This window comes from Babylonia areolata, chromosome 31 (assembly GCF_041734735.1).
Source record: "Babylonia areolata isolate BAREFJ2019XMU chromosome 31, ASM4173473v1, whole genome shotgun sequence".
NCBI classification, from domain to species: Eukaryota; Metazoa; Mollusca; class Gastropoda; order Neogastropoda; family Buccinidae; genus Babylonia; species Babylonia areolata.
The window spans coordinates 1,971,770-1,998,603 of NC_134906.1; the positions used below are offsets into that span (position 1 = coordinate 1,971,770).

The 26,834-nt window shown below is 44.1% G+C and overlaps 1 protein-coding gene across 1 annotated transcript in view; it reads right to left on the minus strand.

Moving 5' to 3' along the window:
• Positions 1-765: 765 nt before the first annotated feature.
• Positions 766-26,834, minus strand: part of LOC143275742 (uncharacterized) — a 39,762-nt gene continuing 13,693 nt past the window's right edge. Inside the window, exons 10-21 of the mRNA XM_076580018.1 lie at positions 25,741-25,920; positions 24,687-24,840; positions 22,848-22,957; positions 20,267-20,386; positions 17,923-17,998; positions 16,953-17,049; positions 15,463-15,571; positions 13,408-13,496; positions 12,638-12,713; positions 9,322-9,504; positions 3,494-3,574; positions 766-1,170 (exon numbers count right to left, since the gene is read on the minus strand). Of these exons, the coding sequence (XP_076436133.1) occupies positions 766-1,170; positions 3,494-3,574; positions 9,322-9,504; positions 12,638-12,713; positions 13,408-13,496; positions 15,463-15,571; positions 16,953-17,049; positions 17,923-17,998; positions 20,267-20,386; positions 22,848-22,957; positions 24,687-24,840; positions 25,741-25,920 (1,680 nt within the window). The remainder of the gene's footprint in view (positions 1,171-3,493; positions 3,575-9,321; positions 9,505-12,637; positions 12,714-13,407; positions 13,497-15,462; positions 15,572-16,952; positions 17,050-17,922; positions 17,999-20,266; positions 20,387-22,847; positions 22,958-24,686; positions 24,841-25,740; positions 25,921-26,834) is intronic.

A 26,834-nucleotide genomic window follows, 5' to 3' on the forward strand; every position in this document is an offset into this window, starting at 1 on the left:
GGGGTCTATTTCCTATGTGGTGTGGGGGTCTATTTCCTGTGTGGAGTGGTCTTATTTCCTGTGTGGAGTGGTCTATTTCCTATGTGGAGTGGGGGTCTATTTCCTGTGTGGAGTGGGGGTCTATTTCCTGTGTGGAGTGGTCTATTTCCTGTGTGGAGTGGTCTTATTTCCTGTGTGGAGTGGGGGTCTATTTCCTATGTGGTGTGGGGGTCTATTTCCTGTGTGGAGTGGTCTATTTTCTATGTGGAGTGGGGGTCTATTTCCTGTGTGGAGTGGGGGTCTATTTCCTGTGTGGAGTGGGGGTCTGGGGGTCTATTTCCTGTGTGGAGTGGGGGTCTATTTCCTGTGTGGAGTGGGGGTCTATTTCCTATGTGGTGTGGGGGTCTATTTCCTGTGTGGAGTGGTCTTATTTCCTGTGTGGAGTGGTCTTATTTCCTGTGTGGAGTGGTCTTATTTCCTGTGTGGAGGTCTATTTCCTGTGTGGAGTGGTCTTATTTCCTGTGTGGAGTGGTCTTATTTCCTGTGTGGAGGTCTATTTCCTGTGTAGAGTGGTCTATTTCCTGTGTGGAGTGGGGTCTTTTTTCTGTGTGGAGGGGGTCTGTCTATTTCCTGTGAGGATCGGGAGAGGGAGTCTATTTCTTGTATGGAGTGGGAGGGGTCTATTCCCTTTGCAGTGTGGGGGAGAGGCATATTTCCAACATGCGTAGAGTTGTTTTTCTTTTTGGGGGGAGAGGTGCGGGGGGTGGGGTTGGGGGTGGGGGGTGTCTATTTCCTCTGTGGCGTGGGGGGCTTGAACGCTCTCCCGACGGCCGGCGACAGGGGCCCCCGGGGGGGGAGGGGTAGGGGGGAGAGGGACGGGGCTCGGCCGTACGCGGCCAGCCTCCCCAGCTTTTCCCTCTGTGCCCTCCGCTTTCGCTCCAGCTCTCGCTGTGCAGGGGACAGGGCCTGCTCTTCAGCGGCAGCGGTGACCATGACGGTGGTGGTACCGAGCGAAACTTTCGGGCCTGTGCCGGTGACTGACTTGCTGTTGGGCGTTGTGGACACGTCCGGGACAGAGTTGGTGGTGGTGGTGTTGGCAGAGTCGGTGGTGTGGGGGGGCGTGGCGCTGGTCACCTGGGAGAGTGGGGCCGGCAGCTTGTCCAGAAAGCTGGGTGGGAGATCTTCCAATATCTGCATCATTATTGTAAGTTCATAACAATAATGATAGTAATAATAGTGGATCCTTATACAGCTCTCTACCCTGAAACATCTTCATCATGGTATGTTAACTCGCCCTACCCCACAGCTGCATGCATGCTACAACTATTCTCGGGACCACCACTACATGAGACCACTGCAGAAAAAACAGGGTGGTTCACCAAAACGGGGAAAATAGATGGAGAATTGTTGATTTAATCGGTCAAACAGAGCTTTGCTTTCATGCTTCCGGAATCCATAAACAGTTTAGTTTAGAATGCTAACTGTACCAAGCAAGAATGAATGAAATTAGACTACTGTGTCGGTACGAAAATACTTGTACCTGGTCCGCAGGGGAAGTAATCATGGTATGAGTTAACTCGTAACTGAAGTAGAATGAGTTAATAATGATAATAATAACGACAACAGTAATAATAATAATGGACACCTATGCAGCTCTCTATCCTGAAACATCTCCATCATATGTTAATAATGATAACAACAACAACAACAGTAATACTAATTATGGATATTTATCTAGCTCTGTACTGAAACATCTTTATCATGATATGTCAATAGTTTCAGTTTCAGTTTCACTTTCTCAAGGAGGCGTCACTGCGTTCGGACAAATCCATACACGCTACACCACATCTGTTGAGCAGATGCCTGACCAGCAGCATAACCCAACGCGCTTAGTCAGGCCTTGAGTGCATGCTTACATATTTGTGTACCTATGAAAGGGGATTTCATTTTACGTAATTTCGCCAGAGGACAACACTCTCGTTGCCATGGGTTCTTTTTCAGTGCGCCAAGTGCGTGCTGCACACGGGACCTCGGTTTATCGTCTCATCCGAAAGACTAGACGCTCAGTTTGATTTTCCAGTCAAACTTAGGAGAAAGGGCGAGAGCGGGATTCGAACCCACACCCTCACGGACTCTCTGTATTGGCAGCTGAGCGTCTTAACCATTCTGCCACCTTCCTTCATCAATAATGATAATAAAAACAACTGTAATAATAATAATGATAACAATAATGGATAACTATGTAGCTCTTTATCCTGAAATGTCCTTCTCAAGATATGCTAATAATAATAATAATTAAAAAAACAAAACAACATTAATAATAATGATGATGATAATAATAATGGATACTTAAATAGTGCCCTGTCCATAAACGTCTTCATGAAGGTAATATCTAATAATAACAATAATGATAATGAATAAAAACAATGGATATTTACACAGCACTCTATCCAGAAACATGAAGATATTATGCTCACAATAATAAATAAATAAATAAATTTATTTATTTATTATTATTATTTTATTATCATTATTATTACTACTACCTTTTTTATATTATATTATTTATTTATTTATTTATGTAAGCTTATCTATTATTTATTCACCTTTTTTTTTTTTCCTCAAGGCCTGACTAAGCGCATTGGGTTACGCTGCTGGTCAGGCATCTGCTTGGCAGATGTGGTGCAGCGTATATGGATTTGTCTGAACGCAGTGATGCCTCCTTGAGCTACTGAAACTGAAACTGCTCACAATAATAATCATAATGAATGCTTACGAAGTTTCAGTTTCTCAGGAATGCATCACTGCGTTCAGACAAATCCATATAACATTACACCACATCTGCTAGGCAGATGCCTGACCAGCAGTACAACATAATACACTTAGTCAGGCCTTGGTTTATATATATTTTATATATATATATTTGTATACATATACATGTGTGTATCTATCAGAGTGGATCTTTTTTACAGAATTTGGCAAGAGGACAACACTCATGTTGCCATGGGTTCTTTTTCAGTGCGCCATGTGCGTGCTGCACAGGGGGCATCAGTTTATCGTCCAGTCCAAATGACCAGACGCTCAGTTTGATTTTCCAGTCTTCTTCTTCTTCTGTGTTCACTCGTATGCACATGAGTGGGCTTTTACGTGTATGACCGTTTTTACCCTACCATGTAGGCAGCCATACTCCGTTTTCGGGGGTGTGCATGCTGGGTATGTTCTTGTTTCCATAACCCACCGAACGCTGACAGGGATTACAGGATCTTTAACGTGCATATTTGATCTTCTGCTTGCATATACACACAAAGGGGGTTCAGGCACTAGCAGGTCTGCACAAATGTTGACCTGGGAGATCGTAAAAATCTCCATCCTTTACCCACCAGGCGCCGTCACCGTGATTCGAACCCAGGACCCTCAGATTTGACAGTCCAATGCTTTAACCACTCGGCTATTTCGCCCGTCATATCTTAACCATTCTGCCGCCTTCCTCGTTACGAAAGAAAACAAAACATACCTCAGCAGCCGGTGCTGCAGCAGGCTTGAAAGACGTGATCCGCGACAGTTTGTTTCTGCCGTCCTTCACAAGCTGCTTGCCCTGCACAGGGAGAAAGAAACATCGTTGTCTGACCACTGTTTGTCTACATGTCTGTCTGTCCACTGTTTGTCTACATGTCTGTCTGTCCACTGTTTGTCTTCATGTCTGTCTGTCCACTGTTTGTCTACATGTCTGTCTTACCACTGTTTGTCTTCATGTCTGTCTGTCCACTGTTTGTCTACATGTCTGTCTGACCACTGTTTGTCTACATGTCTGTCTGTCCACTGTTTGTCTACATGTCTGTCCACTGTTTGTCTACATGTCTGTCTGTCCACTGTTTGTCTACATGTCTGTCTGACCACTGTTTGTCTTCATGTCTGTCTGACCACTGTTTGTCTACATGTCTGTCTGTCCACTGTCTACATGTCTGCCTGACCACTGTTTGTCTACATGTCTGTCTGACCACTGTTTGTCTACATGTCTGTCCACTGTTTGTCTACATGTCTGTCTGACCACTGTTTGTCTACATGTCTGTCTGTCCACTGTTTGTCTACATGTCTGTCCACTGTTTGTCTACATGTCTGTCCACTGTTTGTCTACATGTCTGTCTGACCACTGTTTGTCTTCATGTCTGTCTGTCCACTGTTTGTCTTCATGTCTGACCACTGTTTGTCTACATGTCTGTCTGTCCACTGTTTGTCTTCATGTCTGTCTGACCACTGTTTGTCTACATGTCTGTCCACTGTTTGTCTACATGTCTGTCTGACCACTGTTTGTCTACATGTCTGTCCACTGTTTGTCTACATGTCTGTCTGTCCACTGTTTGTCTTCATGTCTGTCTGACCACTGTTTGTCTACATGTCTGACCACTGTTTGTCTACATGTCTGTCTGACCACTGTTTGTCTACATGTCTGTCCACTGTTTGTCTTCATGTCTGTCTGTCCACTGTTTGTCTTCATGTCTGTCCACTGTTTGTCTTCATGTCTGTCTTACCACTGTTTGTCTACATGTCTGCCTGACCACTGTTTGTCTTCATGTCTGTCTTACCACTGTTTGTCTTCATGTCTGTCTTACCACTGTTTGTCTTCATGTCTGTCTTACCACTGTTTGTCTTCATGTCTGTCCACTGTTTGTCTTCATGTCTGTCTGTCCACTGTTTGTCTACATGTCTGATCACTGTTTGTCTACATGTCTGATCACTGTTTGTCTACATGTCTGTCCACTGTTTGTCTACATGTCTGTCTGACCACTGTTTGTCTTCATGTCTGTCTGACCACTGTTTGTCTACATGTCTGTCCACTGTTTGTCTACATGTCTGTCCACGGTTTGTCTACATGTCTGTCCACTGTTTGTGTACATGTCTGACCACTGTTTGTCTTCATGTCTGTCCACTGTTTGTCTACATGTCTGACCACTGTTTGTCTTCATGTCTGTCTGACCACTGTTTGTCTACATGTCTGTCTTACCACTGTTTGTCTTCATGTCTGTCTGTCCACTGTTTGTCTTCATGTCTGTCTGTCCACTGTTTGTCTACATGTCTGTCTGACCACTGTTTGTCTACATGTCTGTCTTACCACTGTTTGTCTTCATGTCTGTCTGACCACTGTTTGTCTACATGTCTGTCCACTGTTTGTCTACATGTCTGTCTGACCACTGTTTGTCTACATGTCTGACCACTGTTTGTCTACATGTCTGACCACTGTTTGTCTACATGTCTGTCTGACCACTGTTTGTCTACATGTTGTCTACATGTCTGTCTGACCACTGTTTGTCTACATGTCTGTCCACTGTTTGTCTTCATGTCTGTCTTACCACTGTTTGTCTACATGTCTGTCTGACCACTGTTTGTCTACATGTCTGTCTGACCACTGTTTGTCTACATGTTGTCTACATGTCTGTCTGACCACTGTTTGTCTACATGTCTGCCTGACCACTGTTTGTCTACATGTCTGTCTGACCACTGTTTGTCTACATGTCTGTCTGACCACTGTTTGTCTACATGTCTGTCCACTGTTTGTCTACATGTCTGACCACTGTTTGTCTACATGTCTGTCTGACCACTGTTTGTCTACATGTCTGTCCACTGTTTGTCTACATGTCTGTCTGACCACTGTTTGTCTACATGTCTGTCTGTCCACTGTTTGTCTACATGTCTGTCTGACCACTGTCTACATGTCTGACCACTGTTTGTCTACATGTCTGTCCACTGTTTGTCTACATGTCTGTCTGTCCACTGTTTGTCTACATGTCTGTCTGACCACTGTTTGTCTACATGTCTGACCACTGTTTGTCTACATGTCTGTCTGACCACTGTTTGTCTACATGTCTGTCTGACCACTGTTTGTCTACATGTCTGACCACTGTTTGTCTTCATGTCTGTCTGACCACTGTTTGTCTACATGTCTGTCCACTGTTTGTCTTCATGTCTGTCTGACCACTGTTTGTCTTCATGTCTGTCTGACCACTGTTTGTCTACATGTCTGTCCACTGTTTGTCTACATGTCTGACCACTGTTTGTCTACATGTCTGTCCACTGTTTGTCTTCATGTCTGTCTGACCACTGTTTGTCTACATGTCTGTCCACTGTTTGTCTACATGTCTGACCACTGTTTGTCTACATGTCTGTCCACTGTTTGTCTTCATGTCTGTCTGACCACTGTTTGTCTTCATGTCTGTCTGACCAGTTTGTCTACATGTCTGTCTTACCACTGTTTGTCTACATGTCTGTCTTACCACTGTTTGTCTACATGTCTGTCTTACCACTGTTTGTATATATGTCTATCTGATCACTGTTTGTCTACATGTCTGTCTGACCAGTTTGTCTTCATGTCTGTCTTACCACTGTTTGTCTACATGTCTGTCTTACCACTGTTTGTCTTCATGTCTGACCACTGTTTGTCTACATGTCTGTCCACTGTTTGTCTACATGTCTGTCTTACCACTGTTTGTATATATGTCTATCTGATCACTGTTTGTCTACATGTCTGTCTGACCAGTTTGTCTTCATGTCTGTCTTACCACTGTTTGTCTACATGTCTGTCTTACCACTGTTTGTCTTCATGTCTGACCACTGTTTGTCTACATGTCTGTCCACTGTTTGTCTACATGTCTGTCCACTGTTTGTCTTCATGTCTGTCTGACCACTGTTTGTCTACATGTCTGTCCACTGTTTGTCTTCATGTCTGTCTGACCACTGTTTGTCTTCATGTCTGACCACTGTTTGTCTTCATGTCTGTCTGACCACTGTTTGTCTTCATGTCTGTCTGACCAGTTTGTCTACATGTCTGTCTTACCACTGTTTGTCTACATGTCTGTCTTACCACTGTTTGTCTACATGTCTGTCCACTGTTTGTCTACATGTCTGACCACTGTTTGTCTACATGTCTGTCCACTGTTTGTCTTCATGTCTGTCTGACCACTGTTTGTCTTCATGTCTGTCTGACCAGTTTGTCTACATGTCTGTCTTACCACTGTTTGTCTACATGTCTGTCTTACCACTGTTTGTCTACATGTCTGTCTTACCACTGTTTGTATATATGTCTATCTGATCACTGTTTGTCTACATGTCTGTCTGACCAGTTTGTCTTCATGTCTGTCTTACCACTGTTTGTCTACATGTCTGTCTTACCACTGTTTGTCTACATGTCTGTCTTACCACTGTTTGTCTACATGTCTGTCTTACCACTGTTTGTATATATGTCTATCTGATCACTGTTTGTCTACATGTCTGTCTGACCAGTTTGTCTTCATGTCTGTCTTACCACTGTTTGTCTACATGTCTGTCTTACCACTGTTTGTCTACATGTCTGTCTTACCACTGTTTGTCTTCATGTCTGTCTTACCACTGTTTGTCTACATGTACTGTTTGTCTACATGTCTGTCTGACCAGTTTGTCTTCATGTCTGTCTTACCACTGTTTGTCTACATGTCTGTCTTACCACTGTTTGTCTACATGTCTGTCTTACCACTGTTTGTCTTCATGTCTGTCTTACCACTGTTTGTCTTCATGTCTGTCTGACCAGTTTGTCTTCATGTCTGTCTTACCACTGTTTGTCTACATGTCTGTCTGACCAGTTTGTCTTCATGTCTGTCTTACCACTGTTTGTCTACATGTCTGTCTTACCACTGTTTGTCTACATGTCTGTCTTACCACTGTTTGTCTACATGTCTGTCTTACCACTGTTTGTCTTCATGTCTGTCTGACCAGTTTGTCTTCATGTCTGTCTTACCACTGTTTGTCTACATGTCTGTCTGACCAGTTTGTCTTCATGTCTGTCTTACCACTGTTTGTCTACATGTCTGTCTTACCACTGTTTGTCTACATGTCTGTCTTACCACTGTTTGTCTTCATGTCTGTCTTACCACTGTTTGTATATATGTCTATCTGATCACTGTTTGTCTACATGTCTGTCTTACCACTGTTTGTCTTCATGTCTGTCTTACCACTGTTTGTCTTCATGTCTGTCTTACCACTGTTTGTCTACATGTCTGTCTGACCAGTTTGTCTTCATGTCTGTCTTACCACTGTTTGTCTACATGTCTGTCTTACCACTGTTTGTCTACATGTCTGTCTGACCAGTTTGTCTTCATGTCTGTCTTACCACTGTTTGTCTACATGTCTGTCTTACCACTGTTTGTCTACATGTCTGTCTTACCACTGTTTGTCTTCATGTCTGTCTTACCACTGTTTGTCTTCATGTCTGTCTTACCACTGTTTGTATACATGTCTGTCTGACCACTGTTTGTCTACATGTCTGTCCACTGTTTGTCTACATGTCTGTCTGACCACTGTTTGTCTACATGTCTGTCTGTCCACTGTTTGTCTACATGTCTGTCTGTCTCAAACACACAGCTTCTTGTGTGACTGCTGTTGTGCTGCTGCTGCTGCTGCGTACACACTGAAAGGCTACCACAAAGCTGTCTGACGTGCAGACAGGATTCCTCTCAAAAGTTTTACTGTACTTTTATTATTGTTTTAAGTTTATTGAATTTTTTTTATATATTTGTTTAATAGCTTTGAATGGAAATATACAAAATACATCCCCTCCCAATAATTTTATGGGTTTTTTTTTCTTCTAAAATTGTATTAATCTTTATTATTTGATAGTCTGACTGAAGATCAGGATCAGGATAGATATGTTGCAGAGGCCAATACGGCCATCGTCGCAACGGACTTGGGAGAGCGCATGTATTTAAAAAAACAAAACAAAAAAAAACCCCTCTACAGTTGATGGAAAACAGTAGATGGCTCAACCTAAGTGTCTCCCATAAAGGCAAAGCTTACAACCATGTGCTCTAAAGCGGACACCTGCTAATAAAGTGGCTGCAATTTTAAAATGAGCTGTATTTTTTTTTTCTTTCTAGAATTGCAGACACTTTATTCGCAAATGTCCTGAATATGGTTATAAGCTTAACTGGTGCTGGGATCATCCAAAGTACAACTGTGTGGGTGTTTCTTGAATGAAATGTGTGAAGGGAATGCAGAAAAGCCCTCACCCAGTCCCTGTGAAGGGAATGCAGAAAAGCCCCTCACCCAGTCCCTGTGAAATGTGTGAAGGGAATGCAGAAAAGCCCTCACCCAGTCCCTGTGAAGGGAATGCAGAAAAGCCCTCACCCAGTCCCTGTGAAATCTGTGAAGGGAATGCAGAAAATCCCCTCACCCAGTCCCTGTGAAGGGAATGCAGAAAAGCCCTCACCCAGTCCCTGTGAAGGGAATGCAGAAAATCCCCTCACCCAGTCCCTGTGAAGGGAATGCAGAAAAGCCCCTCACCCAGTCCCTGTGAAGGGAATACAGAAAAGCCCTCACCCAGTCCCTGTGCTTCAGTGTCTGCAGCAGCTGTCGCTGGGCGGTGGTCTTTCCACTGGCAGAGATGTGGGACAGCTCCACACTGGCGCTGCACTCCACTAGCTCCCTGGCCCAGCTCTTCAGCCGCAGGTTGCTGGCAGCGAACGCCGCTCCTTCTCGCAGGGTGTCCTGAACGCAAAACGTCTGGGGACATAGAGAAAAAAAACGTTTGGAAAATCTATACACTGCATCTGCATGTGGAGTGACGGCCTAGAGGTAACGTATCCGCCTAGGAAAGCGAGAGAATTTGAGCGCACTGGTTTGAATCACGGCTCAGCCGCCGATATTTTCTCCCCCTCCACTAGACCTTGAGTGGTGGTCTGGATGCTAGTCATTTGGATGAGACGATAAACAGAGGCCCCGTGTGCAGCATGCACTTAGCACACGTAAAAGAACCCACAGCAACAAAAGGGTTGTTCCTGGCAAAATTCTGTAGAAAAATCCACTTTGATAGGAAAAAACAAATAAAACTACACAAAGAAAAAAATACAAAAAAAAGGGTGACGCTGTAGTGTAGCGACATGCTCTCCCTGGGGAGAGCAGCCTGAATTTAACGCAGAGAAATCTGTTGTGATAAAAGGAGAAATACAAATCCATAACCCAATGCGCTTACGCCAAACGTCTGGGGATGGAGCAAAAACAATAACGTTCAGTACATTCAGAAAACCTACACACCACATCAGCCAGGCGGGTCACTGACCAGCATCATAACCCAATGAGCTTACACCAAACCTCTGGGGGTGGAGGAGAAACAAAAAATCTTCTTCTTCTGCGTTCGTGGGCTTCAACTCTCACATTCACTCGTATATACGCGAGTGGGCTTTTTACGTGTATGACCGTTTTTACTCCGCCATGTAGGCAGCCATACTCCGCTTTCGGGGGTGTGCATGCTGGGTATGTTCTTGTTTCCATAACCCACCGAACGCTGACATGGATTACAGGATCTTTAACATGCGTATTTGATCTTATGCTTGAGTATACACACGAAGGGGGTTCAGGCACTGGCAGGTCTGCACATATGTTGACCTGGGAGATCGTAAAAATCTCCACCCTTTACCCACCAGGCGCCGTCACCATGATTCGAACCTGGGACCCTCAGATCGAAAGTCCAACGCTTTAACCATTCGGCTATGGCGCCCGTCACAAAAAATGTTCAAAACGTTCCTAAAATCCATACACCGCATCTGTTAGGCGGATACCTGATAGGAAGCACAAGTCAATGTGCTTACGAAATGTCTGGGGATGGAGAAAAAAAAACACACGTCCAGAACGTTCGGAAAATCCACACACTGCATCTGTTTGGCAGATTCCTGACAAGAAGCATAACATAATGCACTTAGTCAGGCCTTGAGTGCATGGATATCATTCATTCCTTTTGCCCATCGCTCCTGGTGGAGCATAGGCCATCAACGACCCCTCGCCATCGCACTCTGTTCTGGGCTGTTCTAGTCATTCCAGTCCAATTGGTCCCTTGCTGCTTCAGCTCTGCCTCGGTATCTCGCCTCCAGCTGTTGCGAGGCCGGCCTCTCTTCCTCTTTCCTGCGGGTTCCAGGTCAGGGCTTGGCGTGTGATGCTGGACGCTGGCTTCCTGAGGGTGTGTCCGATCCAGCCCCACTTCCTCCGTAGTATCTGCTTGGCCACTGGTTCCAGTCCCGCTCGCTCCCACAGATCTTCATTTCGGATCTTCTCCTGCCATCGGATCTTATAGATGCGCCTCAGACAGGTGTTGAAGAATGAAGAGTGCATGGATATATATATATATATATATTTGTGTACCTATCAGAGTGGGGTTCTCTTCTACAGAATTCTGCCAGAGGATAACACTTGTGATGCCATGGGTACTTTTCCGGTGCGCAAAGCGCGCACTGCACACAGGACCTTGGTTTATGGTCTCATCCAACTGATTTAGACGCTCGATTTGATTTTTCTGTCAAAACTTGGGAGAAAGGATGAGAGAAGGATTCAAACCCACACCCAGGGCACTCATCATTCATTTCCTGTGTCAGTCAGGCTTCAGTCTCTCTCACGCACACACGCCACACAATACACCCTACTTTACAAAAAAAATTTTTTTGCCAGGAACATTTCTTGTCGTGGGTTCTTTTTCATGTGCGAAGTGCACTATATACACAGTACCTCAGCTTACTGTCTCTTCCAGACAACAAGCATCCTGACAACCACTCAAGATCTAGTGGAGGGGCTGAAAGTTCAAGCAAGTGTGGGATTTGATTCCATATGCTAGTAAACTATTCTCTTGCTTTCTAGGCGGACGTATTGCCACAAGGTAACCACTCCACAATACATAGATTAAACTCACTCTGCCAGTAAGGAAAACAACAACACAATACCAACAGCCCTGCAATAAAAAAAGAGAAAAACCTAACAAACAATGACACGACAAAATGTCGATCCTACTTTCAGATCAACAGTACAGAAGACATGGAGCCACAGCCAAGTGGTTAAAACACTGGACTTTCAATCTGAGGGTCCTGGGTTCAAATCCTGATCAAGACACCCCGTGAGTTAAGTGTGGAGATTTTTCAGATCTCCAAGGTTAATAGATATGCAGACCTGCTGGTGCCTAAATTGTCTCACACAGAATAAAGTTCAAGATCAGCACTCTATGTTATAAATGTATTCACAAATCTGCCCCTTCCTATCTCTGTGGCTGCCTTCACCTCTACCCTCCATCTCACTCTCTACGATCGGCTTCGGATCCACTCTGTTTACGCATACCCAGATTCAAACACTGGACTGTTGGCCCCCGTTCTTCCTCTGTCTTTGGACCTTGTAATTGGAATGAACTTCCTCTTCCGCTTCGTCAGGTCTCCACGCTCAGTTCTTTCAAGTCTGGCCTTAAAACCCACCTCTTCCCAAAATAGCCTCCCTTCCCTGCCTCTTCCTTGTCTTCAGTTTTTTTCTCTCCAGTTTTAGAGTTATGCATGTGTTTGAATGACTGGTGCGAAAGCACTTTCATTTGTCTCTGCACAAGATTCAGCGCTATATAAATATAATAATAATAATAAATTCCCTTTGTGTGTATATATGCACACAGAGATCAAACCCACATTTTAAAGATCCCATAATCATGTCGGCGTGTGGCAGGTTATGGAAACAAGAACATATCCAGCACATGCACAATCCTGAAAAGCTAGAGTACGGCTGCCTACATGGTGGGGTAAACAGACATACACTTAAAAGCCTAACTGTAACATACAAGTGAACGTGGTAGTTGCAGCCCACCAGTGCAGAAGTAGAGAAAGCAAGGACACATTACCTGCAGACCTCCCCAGAACCAGATCAGGAGGAGATCACCCCTCGTGTCCACAGCGTACACAGCGTCACTGCCGCGCCTGTAACATCCCATCACGTGCGTCAGTGCTGTCATGGTAACATTCTGTCATACGCGTTAACACATGTCACTGCTGACGTGGTAATATCCCGTCACATGCGTCAACACATGTCACTGCTGACGTGGTAAAATCCTGTCACATGCATCAACACATGTCACTGCTGACGTGGTAAAATCCTGTCACATGCGTCAACACATGTCACTGCTGACGTGGTAAAATCCCGTCATTTGCGTCAACACATGTCACTGCCGACGTGGTAAAATCCTGTCACACGTGTCAACATGTGTCACTGCTGTCATTGTTCTACACATCACCACAGATTCCAAACTTTTGGTGTGAGTGAGTGAATGAGTGAGTGTGTGTGTGTGTGAGTGAGTGAGAGAGAGTGAGAGAGAGAGAGAGAGTGTGTGTGTGTGTGGTTGAGACTAGTCTACACAGAGTATAAGAGACAGTGAGAGAAAGACAGAGAGCGAGCATGTGTGTGTGTGTGTGTGTGTGTGTGCGTGTGTGTATGTGTGTGTGTGTGTGTGTGTGTGTGTGTGTGTGTGTGTGTGTGTGTGTGTTTAATGTTTATTGATGTTTATCTGCGTGCACCTGTGTGTACATGCATGTGCGCATGCAGTCATGTGTGCGCACACATGACTACATGTTTATGAATAAAATTCATTTAAACATGATCAACACAGAGACTTACACTGCAGTTTTGATGCTGACGACCAGCCCAACAAAATCCACTTCACTGTGCGGAGCGCCCTTGTGTCGCAGGTCAGATACACAGCTCACCTGAAATCATAACAACAACAATGATGATCATCATGACAATAATCATAATAACAATTATCAGAACAATAATCATAATAATATTTATTCTCGTAATAATATATGTATTTGCCTAAGTTTCACAATGCTGAATCTTGTGCAAAGACAAACCAAAGTGCTTTCACACCAGACGTGGAGTGATGGCCTAGAGGTAACGCGTCCGCCTTGGAAGCGAGAGAATCTGAGGGCGCTGGTTCGAATCACGGCTCAGCCGCAGATATTTTCTCCCCCTCCATTAGACCTTGAGTGGTGGTCTGGACGCTAGTCATTCGGATGAGACGATAAACCGAGGTCCCGTGTGCAGCATGCACTTAGCGCACATAAAAGAACCCACGGCAACAAAAGGGTTGTTCCTGGCAAAATTATGTAGAAAAATCCACTTCGATAGGAAAAACAAATAAAACTGCATGCAGGAAAAAATACAAAAAAATGGGTGGCGCTGTAGTGTAGCGACGCGCTCTCCTTGGGGAGAGCAGCCTGAATTTCACACAGAGAAATCTGTTGTGATAAAAAGGAATACAAATACAATACAAATACATTCACATGCATGACTCTGAATCAGGATGAAAAACTAAACTTGTAATAAATAAATGCTCATAGAAGGCTAGGGAAACAGCAGATTGGAAAGAGGGATGGACGAGAGGAGCTGTTTTTCTACACAGTCACTGATACCAAGGACTCATCAGCACCTTCAATGTATCATAAGCTACGTCAGCGTCAGAAAACTCTTAACAATTTTCAGCTGTGGGGTTCTACTTTTGTATCCGTCACACTTTTGCCTCTTATCCTGTTCTCTGTCTCTGTCACTCTCTCTGTCACACTAACACTCTATCACCCTAACACACTCTCTGTCACACCCTCTTCACACTTACACTCTGTCACACTAACACTCTCTGTCACACTAACAATGTCACACTAACACACACTGTCACACTAACACACTGTCACACAAACACTCTCTGCCACACTAACACTCTCTTTCACACTAACACTGTCACACAAACACTCTCTTTCACACTAACACATTCTCTGTCACACTAACACACTCTTTCACATGAACACTCTCTGTCACATTACACACTCTGTCACCTAACACATCTCTGTCACACTGACACACACTTTGTCACACTGACACACACTTTGTCACACAAACACTCTGTCACACAAACACTCTCTGTCACACTAACACTCTCTGTCACACGAACACTCTCTGTCACACAAACACTCTCTTTCACACTAACACACTCTCTGTCACACTAACACTCTCTTTCACACGAACACTCTCTGTCACATTAACACACTCTGTCACACTAACACACACTCTGTCACACTAACACACTCTGTCACACTAACACTCTCTCTATCACTCTGACACTCTCTGTCACACTAACACTCTCTGTCACCCTAACACACTACTCTGTCACACTAACACTCTCTGTCACATTAACACACACTCTGTCACACTAACACTCTCTCTATCACTCTGACACTCTCTGTCATACACTAACACACTCTCTGTCACACTAACACTCTCTGTCACACTAACACTCTCTGTCACACTAACACACCCTCTGTCACACTAACACTCTCTGTCACACTAACACACTCTTTCACACAAACACTCTCTGTCACACTAACACACTCTCTGTCACACTAACACTCTCTGTCACACTAACACACACTCTGTCACACTAACACTCTCTGTCACACTAACACACACTCTGTCACACTAACACACTCTCTGTCACACTAACACACTACTCTGTCACACTAACACACACTCTGTCACACTAACACACTACTCTGTCACACTAACACTCTCTGTCACACTAACACACTACTCTGTCACACTAACACACTACTCTGTCACACTAACACTCTGTCACAATCTCTGTCAAACTTTGTCATACTCTCCATGCGGCACTCCCACCTCACGTGGTTCGTAGACCAGGTCCAGAAGGTTCTCCTCCATCCTCAGGGCACGGAGCCGCGCCTGTCGTCCTGCGCTCAGCTCCACGGAGCGGCCAGAGGAGTGACACCTACATACATCAAGCAAGACAACTCTTCACAGGATCGGCTATGGGGAATGCGGTCACGTTCATGGGTGCGGTGGTCAATGGTTAGAGTGCAGGGTTTCTCGCACGTTCCCCCCCCCCCCCCCCGAGTTCGATCCCTGTTACACCTGGAGGGTTAAGGGAGGAGAATTATTCTAATCTCCCAGGTCAACATATGTGCAGACCTGCTAGTGCCTGAACCCCCTTCGTGTGTATATGCATGCAGAAGATCAAATATGCATGATAAAGATCCTGTAATCCATGTCAGCGGCTGGTGGGTTAGCACACATAAAAGAACCATGGCAACAAGAGTTGTCCCTAGCAAAAGTCTGTGTTAAAATCCATTACAACATACACACGTGTGTGTGCATGCGTGCATGCATGTGTGACTGAAGCCTGACTGAGTCAAGTCAAGTCAAGTCAAGATTTTATTTCATGATGGTAAATTCAATAAGCAACAATTGCTTTTTTACATCAAGCCATCAATGAAAATAATAATTAAAAAAATTAAAGAGAAGGAAAAAGAAAGAAAAAAAATAGAAGAAAAAATAGAGGAGAGAGAGAGAGAGAGAGAAAGAGAGAGAGAGAGAGAGAAGAAACAAGCAGATGAAGAGAAACAACAACAACAAAATGCATATATATATATATATATATATATATATATATATATATATATATATATATATATATATATATATATATATATATACATACACACACAAGAATATTGTGATAAAGAAATACACAATTGCATTTCCATTTCACACACACACACACACACACCACTGAACACAAATTCTCGGACACAATTACACCATGCCCACCCCATCCACATGCACATGTTCCCCCAAACGACAGGAAACAAATGATGAGCATGTAAGAGGCAGCAATCAATAAGTTCTGGCTCCATTTTTGTACAGGGCTATGAGCTTGGTCTGTGACCCGAGGATAGGTGCTAAAGCAGGCATCCTCCAGTCTTGAGAGACTATGGGGTCGTGTTTCTGGCGCAGCTTCCGCTGTGGGAATGACAGTCTCTCTCCCGCAGTTTGCGCAGACAAAGTCTGGTGCTGGTCTGTCGGACAGACTTTGAGCCTTTCTTCTTTGCTGTTTCACCTGTCATGTGTCTCTTCAAAACTTGGAGAAGCCTTTCTGCACTGTCTGCCTCCAGGATGATAGTTCGGAGGCTACAGCTTCCCACGTTTCTGGATTAAATGTCTAGGATCTTTATATATATGAGAATCGTGATTAAGAAATATCCATAATAAAAAAAATAATTAAAAAAAAAAAAAAAAAGAAGAAATATCCATAATAACAACCTGACTGAGGAAGCTCTGCCCACAAAAGCCGTAGCAGTGACCACACTGACCTGGAGGAGGACGCGGTCAATCCGTAGATACGGTATCTCCTTCCCTCCTGGATGTTCTCCCAGTCTGGTCCTGGTCGCCACACGGTCAGCATGACATCTGGTGCACAACACACACTGTCAGTGTCATGACACACACACTGTCAGCATCACAACACACACTGTCAGCATCACAACACACACTGTCAGTGCCATGACACACACCCTGTCAGCATCACAACACACACTGTCAGTGTCATGACACACACACTGCCAGCATCACAACACACACTGTCAGTGTCATGACACACACAGTCAGTGTCATGACACACACACTGTCAGTGCCATGACACACACACTGTCAGCATCACAACACACACTGTCAGTGCCATGACACACACACTGTCAGCATCACAACACACACTGTCAGTGTCATGACACACACACTGTCAGCATCACAACACACACTGTCAGTGTCATGACACACACACTGTCAGTGCCATGACACACACACTGTCAGTGTCATGACACACACACTGTCAGTGCCATGACACACACTGTCAGTGTCATGACACACACACTATCAGCATCACAACACACACTGTCAGTGCCATGACACACACACTGTCAGCATCACAACACACACTGTCAGCATCACAACACATACTGTCAGTGTCATGACACACAAACACTCAATGTCGGCGTCAAAATACACACACAGACACTGTCAGTGTCTCTCACAGTCAGCGTCATATTGTTTCTCTTTCACACACAACACACACACACACAACACACACTAATGCACACACACATACAAGCACACACATATTGTCAGCAGCATTATTTTTTTCTTTCAAATACACACAAACACACACATACTGTCAGCATTTTTTTTTCTCTCTGAGACATACAAATGCACACACGCCACCAAACACACACATACAACCTCACTATTTAGAAACTGAAGAGAAGAAAGAACCTTTCAGCTACTGACCAGTTTTAGAGTCAATGTCACGCCTGCAGCAACCGACGATTCTGAATTTCTGGAGTGGAGTCACTGATCTCTCGCCCTGCAAACATTTTTTTTTTAATTAAGGAGTTTACTGGTGAAGTGATCTGTCTTTAAGCTAAAGTCCTAAGTTTACAAAGAAAACATGGTCAAATTATGTTTTCAATCGATATATATGAACTAACAGTGTATGGTAATATGTCAAAAGTCCCAAGTCTGTGAGTGTGTTTGTTGTGTGCAGATGAGTCAGTGTCTATGTGCATCTATTTGTGAGTATGCATGGGTGCATGCATGCATGTATACATGTCAATGTGTGCATGTGTACACACAGTGTACTCCTGTATATAAAGCATACCTGTGCATGATGAAACGTGTATTTCTAGTATTTTTTGTGAGTGCATGACTGCATTAATATTCATGTGCATCCAAGCAAAAGTGTGCCCATACCTTTTAAATGTCTGTTTTTCCTATATTTGGACACACCTGTCTGCAGGAAGCAATGCATAGGTAATTGAAAAAGAAAAAAAAAAAGAGGAAATGTGAACATTACCATGACCACAAGCCTCAGTATCTATGCATAGAGCTTACACCCTTGGGTAAATATAACAGGGCTTCCTACAGCTGGTTTGCTCAGACAGTCCACAGGACTCCCACTCAGGCATTTTAGGGACTCCTCATGGGGTTCTAGCGAGTCCAGTCGCAGGTCAAGAAACCATTCTTTCATCCAAACACGTCACACACTGTCTTACAATCTGTTAACATGCACACACAAACACAGTGAATGAGTGAAGGAGACAGATCACACACACACACACACACACACACTCAATCACAATCTCTCACTCAGAGAGAGAGAGAGATCTATACTCATGCACACACAGAGAGAGAAAGATAGAGTTACACATGCACACACACATGAGAGAGAGAGAGAGAAAGAGAGATGCACACGCACACGCCATCCCCCCCACCCCCTTCACACACACACACACACACACACACACACACAGTGACTGAGTGAGAGGAGTGAACCACTGAAAAAGAAAAGCCATACAAGGACGATTTCTGAAAGTCGGTCGATCCTGTCACAAACGCATTTATTTCCTGGGAGTTGCACAATGACCTGGTTGCGAATTTCACACAAGTTCTGCACTTCATTACATGTGCGTCTGCATCGTACTGCAGCCATTTGATTTCTTACTCCCATGAACGTTGGTAAGTGCAGCTTTTCTTTTTCGGTGCTCCATTCCCTTTTGAAGCTGGCTGATCAACATCAGCTGATTCAGTATCAGCCTTTTCGTCTTGTTTGCATTTTGGACGTCAAGCCATGACAGTGGAGGCATTCTTCTTCTTCTTCTTCTGCGTTCACTCGTATGCACACGAGTGGGCTTTTACGTGTATGACCGTTTTTACCCCGCCATGTAGGCAGCCATACTCCGTTTTTGGGGGTGTGCATGCTGGGTATGTTCTTGTTTCTATAACCCACCGAACGCTGACATGGATTACAGGATCTTTAACGTGCGTATTTGATCTTCTGCTTGCATATACACACAAAGGGGGTTCAGGCACTGGCAGGTCTGCACATATGTTGACCTGGGAGATCGTAAAAATCTCCACCCTTTACCCACCAGGCGCCGTCACCGTGATTCGAACCCGGGACCCTCAGATTGACAGTCCAACGCTTTAACCACTCGGCTATTGCGCCCGTCGGAGGCATTCTGATTTCGAACTGTATCACAGAATATTCAACAAGCCTTGTTGTGAGCGTACCGGAAATGGGCACCAGTATTCTGTAAAGGGAGATAAGATGAAAGTAATGGACTTTGCAGCAGTCGCCGATTTTGAGAAGATGAGATGCTGAATGAAAACAAGTGAAACAAGAAGCAAGAGCTGTTGTTTGACTGTGCTCATTCACATTTCGACTGATGCCGATTTTATAGTGCGTCCCACGCACTCCCTAGCTGAAAATGTAGTGCGTCCTCACTTATTTTTGAGAGTCCAGGATGCACATGTGTGTTAACAGAAGCCCTGTTATAATCACACAAAACTACACACACACACATAATATGTAGACACAAAAACACACGAATAATGATAGATGATGCACACACACACACACATTCACACACACAAACAGGGGTAGCAGTTTTCACAGGACACGGAATCAGACCCCTGCCGGAGTCTGCGCACCAGTGGGTCACGGTAAAGTATGTGTAATTAAACACACATACAAAATACATGACATGCACACACGTAGACACAAACTAGATCACACACACATACACACACTATACACACACACACACACCCAAACTACACAACACACACACACCTCTGACGATGACTGTTTCAGTGCCTCCTGCAGCCGTTCGTTTAAGCGTTGCTGGTATTCCTCCTGCTGTCTGCTGCGATAGGCCAACAGACTGTCCATCTGACTGGTACTCAGCATGCTCTGTCAGACACCAGACATCGTTTCATGGTTCTTCTCCCTCCTCTTCATTTGTGGGCTGCCACTCCCACATGCATTCGTATACATGAGTGGGCTTTTCAGTTTTATGTGTATGGCCATTTGTTATCCCCCCACCCCCACCCAGTAAGCAGTCATACTCCATTTTCAGAGACGAGGGTGTGTGCATGCTGGATATGTTCTTGTTTCTACAATCCAATGAACACCGACATGGATCACGAGATCTGTACCGTGCGTATTTTTGTATTTGTATTTCTTTTTATCACAACAGATTTCTCTGTGTGAAATTCAGGGCTGCTCTCCCCAGGGAGAGCGCGTCGCTACACTACAGCGCCACCCATTTTTTTGTATTTTTTCCTGCGTGCAGTTTTATTTGTTTTTCCTATCGAAGTGGATTTTTCTACAGAATTTTGCCAGGAACAACACTTTTGTTGCCATGGGTTCTTTTTCGTGCGCTAAGTGCATGCTGCACACGGGACCTCAGTTTATCGTCTCATCTGAATGACTAGCGTCCAGACCACCACTCAAGGTCTAGTGGAGGGGGAGAAAATATCGGCGGCTGAGCCATGATTCGAACCAGCGCACTCAGATTCTCTCGCTTCCTAGGCGAATGCGTTACCTCTAGGCCATCACTCCATCTGATCTTCTGTGTGCGTATACGAATGAAGGGTGTTCAGGCACTAGCAGTTTCAATATTACTGAATGTGTCTAATAGTTTGTTGTTTTTTTTATAATTGATTTGATACAAAAAGTTATAAATGAAGAAAAGTAACAACAATAATAATGATGATGATAATACTACGATAATGATGATGATGATAATATTAATAATAATAATAATAAAACAACAAAGCAATAACAAAAACAATAAAAATGATATCAATGGTAATTGCCTATACAAATAATAATGATTTTTTTTAACAACTAATAACAATATCAAATAAACCATATAAAAAAAGAATGCAAGGAGCTTGTGGTCTTTATACTTAAAGTTATAAATGCATACACATGCATGCATTCAAGTATGACATACCACATACAAACAAGCATGTGCAAACACAAACATGAATACACACACATGTACACACACAGTCAGCGTGACACACTGAGGTCAGTATGTTCCACAGTACTAGGCCGCACCCCCTAAATGGCAAAGCAAAAAAACAATCAGTCATTCATGTAACATCAGACACATTTCAAGTTTCAAGTTTTAATTATCCTTTCACTCCTACTGGAGTATGGAGGATTACTTCAAAATAATCTTTTCATGCCCAGAACAAACATTTCCAAATACACAACAATGTCACATAAAAGCTGAGAAAACACAAATGTCTTTTAACTCCAAAAGTATAGCTGGGCAACATTTGCAAATCTAATCATCTTACTTAGAGCTAAAATGACTTTTTTGTCTCCTTTGAGTATATTACAAAAATTAAAAACCGATTTTGGAGACAAATATTTTTTAAGAACATACCTATTTCGTAACTGACCATAATTGGGGCATTCCATTATAAAACGAAACTCATCACATACACATACAAGCCTACACACAGAGATTGGTGACTAAGGGGCTTGCAGCCCACAAAAACATAGTCCATCATGACCGTTTTTTCTAATAGTCTTCATGTAGTGTGTGTGTGTGTGTGTGTGTGTGTGTGCGTGTGTGTTTACTGTGTGTGTGTGTTTGTGTTTGTGAGTGTGTATTTGTGCGTGTGTGTGCATGTTTTGTGTGCATGCCCGCAAGCATGTATGTATGTGTGTGTGGTAGGCATATTTTGTGTTTTGGTGTGATCATTCCTATCTGCAGTATGTGGCACTGCCTTGGCGTATAAAGGTTTCGTTTTTTCTCTCCTATGTCCTCATGTGATGTGTGCTGCTACACTTCTGTTTATGTACTGTTTTATGCCATGTGCTTGGAGCCCATGTTTATGTTCAGGTTCACCATGGACACAACAGTTTCTGAAGGAGGCGTCAATGTGTTTGGACAAATCCATGTACTTTTGGTTTATCGTCTCATCCATTTTTTTTTTTTTAAATCTATTTATTTATTTATTTTTTTTTTTTTTTCAATTATATATATATATTTTTTTTTTCCTCAAGGCCTGACTAAGCGCGTTGGGTTACACTGCTGGTCAGGCATCTGCTTGGCAGATGGTGGTGTAGCGTATATGGATTTGTCCGAACGCAGTGACGCCTCCTTGAGCTACTGAAACTGAAACTGATGCACAGTTTGATTTTCCAGTCAAAAATGGGAGAAAAGGCAAGAGAAGGGATCAAACCCAGACCATTAGATGCACTGGCAGACAAGTTTAACACGGACACACACACACAGTGACACACACACACAACCGAAACACTGGGTTATTATGTAGACTCACACCGTTCACACAAGTGACAAAAAAAAAAAAAAAAAAAAAAAAAAAAAATCCATGTGATCCACACTAACTTGCAACTCCTCAGGGTGTGGCACGGTCTCCATGGCAACGCTGATGTCTGCCCCACTCGTCAATGCCTGTACTTCCTCCTTTTTCAGCGACCTCTTGTGGCGACCACGTCCTGGTGAAAAACGGGGACTTTTCCTCTTTGATTTGGGGAGATACAGACATATATACATGCATCTCTCTCTCTTTCTCTCTCTCTATGTATTCATGTTTATGCATATATATGTATAATTTTATGTACATATATATATATATCACAGTTAAAGAGACATGTATACATGTTTCAGTTTCAGTTTCTCAAGATGTCACCACATTCAGACAAATCCATATGCAACATCTCCACTGGCTCCCTGTCTCACACCAAAAAGCAGCTCAACTCAACTTCTAGTCAGGCCTAGAGAGTAGCGGCCTACCCAGCATCGAAAGCCTGCTGATCCAGTGCCAGCTACGCTGGACAGGACACGTTGTCCGCATGACAGACAGCAGAATCCCGAAGATGCTTTTGTATGGCCAGCTGAATGGCAGGCCACCATGAACTTGGAAGACCCTGCAAGCGCTTCAAGGACACCTTGAAGACAAACCTCAAAGCCTGTGACATAGACATCGCTTCCTGGGAAACTGATGCCCTTGACTGCTGTCACTGGAGGATGCTGTGCTCTAGTGGCATAAAGACGTTTGAAAACAAGAGAACGCTGGCTATTAAGGAGAAGCGTGAGCGAAGGAAGCAGGGCTCAACTTCTGGAGACGTTTTCCCTTGCAACACCTGTGGGAAGTGCTGCACATCCAGAATCAGCCTCTTCTCCCATATGAGGACACACACCGACAGATAATCCTGCCTGCCTACTCATCCATCGGACCGACGGGAGACTCCATCAGTCAGGTCTTCAGTGCATGTGTATCTGTTTGCGTGCATGTCAGCGTGGATTTGTTCTGTAGAATTTTGCAAGAGGATAACACTTTTGTTCCCATGGGCTCTTTTTCTGTGTGACAGGTGCATGCTGCACAGGTGACCTCAGTTTATCATCTCATCCAAATGACCAGTTTAATTTTCCAGTCAAAAACGGGTGAAAGGGCCAGACAGGGAATCAAACCCAGACCCTTCAGAACACTGTTCTGGCACATCATCATCTCTACCTTCCTCCTTCACTGGGATCTTCACTCCACTAGACATTGGGCTGTGGTCTGGGTGCCAGTCTTTCAATAAATCTGAGGTTCCGAGAGCAACATGCTCCAACAACACATAAAAGAATCCATGGCAACAAAGGTTGCTAGCAACGTGCAGGTGATAAAACTCACTTATGCTTACAAAATCTTATCATTTCCCTCCATCAGTGTGTGGGTGATAAACTCATGAGTGTTTGCCAAATTTTATCATGTCCCTCCATCAATATATGGGTGATAAATTCACCAGTATTTGCCAAATTTTATCACTTCCCTCCGTCAATATATGGGTGATAAACTCATGGATGCTTGCCAAATCTTATCATATCCCTCCTTCAACGTGTGAGTGATGAACTCATGAGTATTTGCAAAATGTTAGAACTTTTTTGGGGCAAAAACAGATGGAGAAGCACTCTCAAGAATCAGCTACAGATTGGTGAAGACAAACTGTCAGCTGCTGCAGCAGAAAAGCGAGCTCGCAGAAAAGGGATGGCAGCTGACAGACCAGCATCAGCTTACACATGTGATCGCTACGACAGAGACTGTCTCTCTCGCATCGGTCTCTACAGTCACAGGCGACGCTGCTTGGTCCAAGCAGACAGCCCAGTTAGACATTAGGTCGGATATACTCTATCCATGGTCGGCCATGACCGAAGGAGGCCTACTATGGGCGAAAAACTCACGGGTGTGTGCCTCTTCCTGTTCCATCTGCGCCTGCAGCTGTGAGCAGAGTTTTTCCACCACCGCCTGTTGCTGTTCCTGGTGTCGGCGTCTCGCTCTGTCTTCCATCTCCTCCGTGCGGAAGACACAACCTCCATGTGACGGCCTCTCCATGTACTGGAAACACACACACACACACGCATATAGATGCACGCCCACACACACACACACACACATTCTCATCAATACACACATGCACACGATCGATGGACACCATAGCTGAATGGTCAGAGCACTGATTTTTGTTGTTGTACATACTGAAAAGTTTGAGACCTGAGTCCAGGGGCTGATACCTAAACAAAACAGATCTGACTATAATTACGAACATTCGATGATAAAGTCAAGTTAACGTTGGAATTAGGACATCCCATTCATATGCTGTCACACACAGACACACATGTTTGCTTGCACACACACACATGAGGGGAGTATATCCTGATACTGACCATTTCAGGAATATTTCCATCACACTAACCACAAGGGGGTATTTCCTTAAATATTGACCATAAGGGAGTATTTCCATGATACTGACCATGAGGGGAATATTTCCATAATAATACTGACCAAGGAAGGGAAGTATTTCCATCATACTGACCACGAGGGGAGTATTTCCATAATACAGACCACGAAGGGGAGTATTTCCATCATACTGACCACGAGGGGAGCATTTCCTCATACTGACCATTAATGAGTGTTTCTTGACAGTGATAATTAAGAAGTATTTCCTGATACTGACCATGAAGTGTGTATTTCCTGATACTAACCATAAGAGTTTTTCCTTGTACTGACTACAGGGGAGTGGGGGAGGGGTGGGGAGGGGGTGGGTGCAGGGGTATTTCCTGACACTGACCAAGGAGGTATTTCCTGACACTGACAATAAAGTATTTCATGATACAGACAATAAAAGAGCATTTCCTGACACTGACCATGAGGATAGTATTTCCATAATTCTGAACCAAGAAGGGGAATATTTCCATAATAATACTGACAATAAAGGAGTATTTCCATGATACTGACCATGAGGGGGTACCGCCGTACCACCACCACGTCCACACAGCCCACCAGGCCCCCCTGGGGTCGCAGCGAGGTCAGGGGCACGCACAGGGGGGCGGGGTCACACTGGTACCCAAGCTTGGCTCCGCCCCCTGCCCTTCGGGTGCTGTTGCCGTGCACCTTCAGGTGAAGCCCACCGCTCAGCTGTGTGCACGGGGTCAGAAAGACAGAAACACGATATACAAGACTACTACTACTTCATCGTCTCTGGAAAGAAGGGGGGTGGCAGAGTGGTTAAAACGCTCCGCTGTCAATACAAAGAGTCCACGAGAGTGTGGGTTCGAATCCCGCTCTCGAGAAGTTCTTGACATGTTTGCTGATGAATGTGGAGAGGCAACCTAATGGTAACGCGTCCCACCTAGAAAGCGAGAGAATCTGAGCACATGGGTTCGAATCGCACCACAGTCACCACTACTTTCTCCCCCCTCCACTGGACCTTGAGTAGTGGCCTGGATACTGGTCGTTCGGATGAGACAATAAACCCAAAAGAACCCACGGCAACAAAAGGGTTGTCCCTGGCAAAATTATGTAGAAAAATCCACTTCAATAGGAAAAACAAATATAACTGCTGGCAGGAAATTTTTTTTTTTTTCTAATGAGTGGTGCTCTCAGTGTAGTGATGTGCTCTCGCTGGGGAGAGCTGCCCGAATTTCACAGAGAAATCTGCTGTGACAAAAAGTGTATTACAATACAATACAATACAATACAACACAATACAATAAGGCTACACATGCATTACCTCCATGGAGCAACACAGAGATTGACCACACTCCAACAAGAACATTTTATTCACATTAACTCTCTCAGTGCGGCCAGTCCTCTCTTCTCCTCTACACAGACCCCTCGGATGTCCAGTGGGTGTCTGAATGACCCATCCTTTAGCTTCCGTCGTCAGAATTGTGGTATTATTTGTAAACATTCACCTCTTCAGTATAACAGCCTTCCGCTTGCAATATTTTGATGATGGTAATTGGGGTGAAATGCTGTTAACGTCGTCTCTTTCGCCGTTCGTATGGAAAGAGTTAAACATGGTTTAACAAAGAAAGAAAGGAAGAAAA